The sequence below is a fragment of the Solenopsis invicta genome, chromosome 7 (assembly GCF_016802725.1).
Source record: "Solenopsis invicta isolate M01_SB chromosome 7, UNIL_Sinv_3.0, whole genome shotgun sequence".
Taxonomy (NCBI): domain Eukaryota; kingdom Metazoa; phylum Arthropoda; class Insecta; order Hymenoptera; family Formicidae; genus Solenopsis; species Solenopsis invicta.
Genome location: NC_052670.1, coordinates 11,398,780 through 11,404,779, shown reverse-complemented (window position 1 = coordinate 11,404,779; position 6,000 = coordinate 11,398,780). Strand labels below are relative to the sequence as shown.

The following is a 6,000-nucleotide window of genomic DNA, read 5'->3' as shown; positions in this document are numbered from 1 at the left end:
TATCTAAGCAACAATTAGAACATAAAAATTAAGGATTAATTGAAAGAATACGTATAAATATATATGTTTTAAGAACTTAATCTCAGAAACGACTATGAATACCTACCTCTTGGCATTAGTCTACAGTTATAAATTCGAATAATATATAAATTCAAAGTTTTCATTAAGGAGTGTTTATAAAAAATATATTATACATTTAAAAAAAGACTTACTTTTCCATATTAAAAAAAATATACAAGATTTTATATTCATATTATTTTTATTTAAGCATTTTGTCCCATATCATTTCAGTCATATTACAATATATTACAAGTAACGTAGTTACCTGTTTGATGTTGTACGCAGTATATAACTTTATTTTTTATATGCCTAATCCTCTAAATTTTAATGCGTTATATTTTAATGTATGAAATCGCAAAACCAACAATCTTTCAACAAACTAGACGGAGCTTGAAAACATATTCGATCGTTTTATACTCTGTCAAATCAATATTCTTGTGACCTAACGACAGTGAATAACAATTCATTACGTTTATTCGCAATGTTTATCGAATTGGTAAAATATGATACTTTTTTTCGTAGATATGTTTTTTTACATTTCGCAAACAGCAACCTCGTCAGAAGTGATACAATAATATTATTAACATCCGTGCGTGATATGTGTAAAAAAAAAACAATATATGCTGCGCATTTAATTCATTCGAAATAGAAAAATTATTCGCTTGAGAAAACGGATCGCGGATTGATCACTTAATAATAGAACCACGGCGAGCTCACATTTCAATAATATCGCGGTGTGAATGTATTTCCTAGACAACTTTATTACATATCAGAATACAGCCTACAGTTTATCGATTAGGTACTTATCAATATACTCTTAGATATAATAACATCCGGCAGGCTTAGAAAATAATAGACATTGCCGTTTAAATTTATTTAGAAAATCTGAAAAAATCATGTATAACTGGATAAAAAATAAACCTGAAAAGTCGTAATGCGCGTCGCTCTGTTTTATAATATTATATAAAAGATTCTCTCTGCCTCGTGATTATCGATGTAAAATTCAAGAGCGTCAAATACAAGAAGGTCAGGTATGGATATTGAACTATTTCTCATTATGTGTCGTCGTCTAGAATCGCAAACATGTACATTGTGTAAATTATGTCGAGGAAGAGCCCGTGGCAGTGAACAGAATGGGTATGTAAATATAAGCTACGTTCTATAATAGATTATGTGATTTGATACATTGCTTTTGCATGCATTGTTAATGATATTTCCTTCCGTGTATCTTTTATATTCATTATATCTCTTATTCATTTGTATAGTTTAGCTAGCAAGCATAACAATTGATTTCTCATTACGATTAGTTTTCATGATATGACGTGTCAATATGTAGTAAAGTTACTCTCAGGGGACCGCGCCAAAAGCCAAACCATAATCGTCTTATCGATATAATTCAGCTATACAACGACGTATATCAAAACTTATAAAATACCCAAAACCACCATGAAAGGCGGGTCCCCTGACCCTGCATTTGCGCGGCAGATATACCATGTATTCGTCTCTGATATGCCTTTAGAGCCAGACTTGTTATTGGTCGATAATTATGATTACACGTTTGCAACGTGAATGTCGAATGGATCCTAGCATTAATCTAGTCGACTTTTAGTTTCTTTCGGGACAAGCGTCGCAATACAATTGTTATTTGAACGCCGGCGGTGGTGCCCGTTGCCCGTTCGTCTTCGACGCATCCTCCGTCATGACTGTTACCAATTCACCCACAGCTTTTCCTAAGTCCCCTGAAATAAGGAGAGAAAGCTTTTAACAACCGTCTCTTCCCTCGCTGTTGCTCCTGAAGGTCCAGAATTCGTATACTGTTAAACTCACGGTTTTACAATTAATTAAGCAATCAACGTGCATACACTCCGATATGTACATATATAGAAAGGAAAAGACAAGCGTGGGATGAGTCGAAAAGAAGGATTCGGGCATACGCGAGCAACGCCAAAAATTCCCGCACTCAGTTAGATTGCCGATATAATATTAACCGTTGCGTCAAGTAATAAACTTAATAATTTGTTATCGATGTCATCGATATCGATATCGATATCGATTCAAGCGATTTTTACCCTTTAGGCAGGAAGCACAGTAGTCTCACCTTACATCCATTCTGTAGCGTGAAAACAGGGAAGGCAACGGTTATTTTTATTATGTCAAGCAGAAATGACACGTGCATTATGAAGGTTGGGTTTAATATAGGTTGATTATATAGGTTGACTACATAATTGACACACGATTATTAAATTCACATAGACTGAACAAACCTGCCATGTGCAACAGATTGCCCACATTGTGGGTAACGCTGTGAGAATGCGGCGGCGGCGGTGGCCTCTCTAAACTGCTGACTCTGCCCTCGTTTGAGCTTCCTCCACCTATGTCCGTATACCCAATAGCAATAAGCTTATCTAGTTTCCGTAGCGTTTGATTAAATATGTATATATACAGATATGTAAAAACAATAGGGATTCTTCATAATCTATAGATAACAAAATAAAAGATCCATGATATTCTAACTCTGTAATATTTTGAATGATTTAATTTTGTGAAATAATAAATTTCTTTTGCAACTTTATTAATTTATTAAATTTTGTTGTATTAAAAAACGACAGAACTCTTTTCGATGTGCAGAAAGCAAGTTAGATTAATGAAATTCACTATTATGCCATGTGTGTTTACCTGATCTAACTGAAATCATTGAATCCCTATTGTATCAATACGCAGTTAGTGTAATACCAATAGAAAGGCATTAGATTAGATTGTTACATATGAGTTACAAATGTGTATGATGGTTATTACACAGTCTGATTGAATATATTAATAGTAATGCCTAATTGAGATACCTAACGTATCGCTCCAGATCTTATCGTTTATTTATTTCCCAAGAATTGTAATCAGAATTTAGCTCCTCATTAAATTTAAAGTTATTTGTTAAATTAGAGTATATTACTACCTGGAGAATCATGATAATGGCCATTCATTTTAGCTGGAGAGTCAGTTGCCAATTGTGATGCCGTTACACTTCGGGTTTGTAAAGTTCCAGTCTTCGATGGCGAAGAAGCGTTCGGCTAAATAAAAAAAAAAAGATAATCAGATCGACCGATTTTATAATTTCTTTATTTCTTCGAATCGTCAAAAATAAAAAAACAAATATTTAAGAGGTCACATTCTTCAGCGTACCTCATCTAAAAGCTGTCTAAGTCTCTGCAGTTGCGCCTCCAATTGGCGATTATGGTCCTCGAGTAATTGCATGCGCGCTTCTAATCTCCCTTTATGCTGTCTCAACAATTTAGCTTCCGCGATCATATCGCAATCAGGCTGTCTAGTACCATGGCCATCCTCCGGCGTTGAGCCCGGAGTTTGCTTCGAGCGTAATCTTTCGTATTCTGCCTGTAACGTTGCGTTCTCCTCTTCCAATTCGCGTATCATCGCTTCGAGCTCCTCTCTCTGCTCGGCGTCGATTGCGGCCATGACCTGGACTGGACTTCTAGGTACGTTAATATTGTCACCGCCGTTCAGGCTCTGACAATAGTGCGCTATTAGTTGATGTTCGTCGTCGCTATCCGGCGTGGAGTTACTTCTTGTACGCGACAGCTCGACTTCGGCGAGTCGAGAGGCGTACATCTCCAAACGGGAGTGCATGTCTTGGCTGAGGGAACTGTGTTGGGGTGATGGCGCCGGACTTTCCAGGGCGTCTCCTTCTAGGACAGTTTGCACAGGCAAATAACCGACCCTAGGATGTTTCTTAAAGTATCGTTTGGACTTGAATTTGTTCCGCAACGCTCGCGTGAAGTCGCGCACGTCTTCACCGGAGGTTGTCTGTAAAATAACAAACATGTTTCAAATACGTATAAAGACAGTTTTCTTTAATAACACTTAAGGAATTAAAAGTATCTTACCGCCGTGCAATATTCTTGCATCGGATGCGTCAGCTTGTGATTCTTCGCTTTGCGTCCTGAGAAGAAACAGTTCTGACACATGTCGAAGTTGAAGCATTTTAAGCAACGGTATCTAAAATGTAAATATTTTTTTTATATCAATATTTTTTGATTATTTTATATCCACAAATATAGATCGATTATTTTAAAACACAATCTCACCTGAATCCTATGATAGGATACTCCTTGCATATATTGCATTTGGCTTGATGTTTGGCGGTCTCCGCTGCAGATAGTCTATGCAATACCGGCAGCCAGACCATACTTTGCGGCTCCTGCTGTAACCAGCTCAAAAAATGCACGGCCTCTATTTCATTCTTATCTTTTCCTGCCTTCTCAAAGCAACTGCGAACACTGGGCTCGATATTCGAACCTCCGAATGCCGCGACTTCGCCCAGCTGTCTCGGCACTTGTATGCAATCGTGCAACAGAAGACCTAATTTTCGTTGATCTACTAGTCTATTAGGATCCGCAATCAAACGGAATAGATCTATGAATAATATAAAAAATTCCTGTTAGATCTATCTTGAATACAATTAACTAATTTATCAGAGGAAATCTCTTCACATGTTACTTACATCTGTACTTCTCCTCCAAGTGTCCCTTGCATAATAAAACCAAACCAACTTTGAACGAAAGTACTCGGATCTGACCGGTTCTTTGACTGAAAATTATAGCAAAGAAGTTATAAGTACTATGATAATGCTAAGCATATAGTATTGAGGTTTGTTAGTGTGACTTAAATATTGAACAATTTTGTGTAAAGTAAATATAAAAAAAAAAATAGATGTTGAGTGTGAGTTGAATAAGATTAATAATAGACAGAAAATGTTATTGGTTTAATAATTATAAAATATATTCACTTAGTGAAATACCTATCGTATACATTCAGCAGCCAGTTGATAGCCAGGTCAATGCATAGCGGTACGGACACCTGGGTTGGATTGTCTGCTGCGATTACTTCGTACAGTGATGTTAGTACTGTTACCATATCGGGGATGTCGATCAGTTTGTCATTCTGTGCTCGAAGCCCGTGTGAATCGAACTGTTCCAACGCGGTGGAAAGGCTCAACATGTCCACTGAAAAGAATAAAGTTCGTAAATATACAACAGTTTTTTTCCATAATTTTTTATTTTCAAGACAATAATGTTAGAAAATAATAGGAGATGAAGATTTAATGAAGAAATTCTCGATCAGTTTGCCAAATGCATATTTAAAATAGCAACAATCGAGTAGCAATCAAATGAATAATTTTGATCGTCAGAAATGCAAAAATACTTACGGCACAGTCGCTTCTGAACGGTGCGCAGTTTCATGGCGGTTCGATAAGCGGAAAAGCGAACTTCGTTTAGGTCCGCGAGTGAAGACATCAATTCTATCATTTTCGGGTGATCCCAATGCGTAGTTTCCAATTGATGGCTGCAATAGATTTTAACAGATATTATAAATCCATCATTTTATGTTATTATGAAGAAACATGTAAATAGAATAATGCAAAAATTTCTTCTACGTTTTAATATATTTGAATTGAATCAAATCTTTGATATATGTACACATATTTAAGTTACAACATATATAAGGGAAAGTTGCTGGATGCGTACCGGTTTCTTAAAACCTTTTCAATATTTTACATTTTTATTTCATATAAGCAACATTTAGATACAAAAATAAAAAGTAAATAAGAAATAAGTAAGATATAAATAAAAATTTAACAAGTTTAATTTTATGTATGCTATCGGCATTTTAGAAAATCAGGTACATCTGATGTAAATGTTTCATCAACTTATATAACTGATAATAATGTAATTATGCAATTTTATTTTGAATTATTATACTTTTATAAACGATGGCTTGTTGAGGAATATTTTACTTTCATCGGATATACATAATAACAATTATTATAAAAATTAAATTGATATTTTTATAAACTAGATCAAGTTTCTTAATTTGTACCATCACAAATTTTACTATAAATGATATTAATATAAAATTGTCAAGTAATAA

General features: G+C 35.0%; 1 protein-coding gene across 11 annotated transcripts in view; it reads right to left on the bottom strand.

Annotated features, from left to right (window-relative positions):
* Window positions 1–240: 240 nt before the first annotated feature.
* The window catches only part of LOC105202434 (dystrophin, isoforms A/C/F/G/H), a 508,516-nt gene continuing 502,756 nt past the window's right edge, over window positions 241–6,000 (bottom strand). For 7 of the 11 annotated variants that reach the window (XM_039451747.1, XM_039451742.1, XM_039451743.1 and 4 more), the window contains 9 exons: window positions 5,279–5,415; window positions 4,859–5,075; window positions 4,574–4,659; window positions 4,158–4,485; window positions 3,957–4,068; window positions 3,238–3,876; window positions 3,011–3,125; window positions 2,325–2,432; window positions 241–1,799 (listed from right to left, as the gene is read on the bottom strand). In XM_039451747.1, coding sequence (XP_039307681.1) covers window positions 1,702–1,799; window positions 2,325–2,432; window positions 3,011–3,125; window positions 3,238–3,876; window positions 3,957–4,068; window positions 4,158–4,485; window positions 4,574–4,659; window positions 4,859–5,075; window positions 5,279–5,415 — 1,840 coding nt within the window. In that variant the 3' untranslated portion in view covers window positions 241–1,701. Of the gene's footprint in view, window positions 1,800–2,129; window positions 2,171–2,324; window positions 2,433–3,010; window positions 3,126–3,237; window positions 3,877–3,956; window positions 4,069–4,157; window positions 4,486–4,573; window positions 4,660–4,858; window positions 5,076–5,278; window positions 5,416–6,000 lie in introns of all 11 variants that reach the window. The other 4 variants (XM_039451745.1, XM_039451744.1, XM_026134125.2 and 1 more) reach the window with 4 other exon arrangements.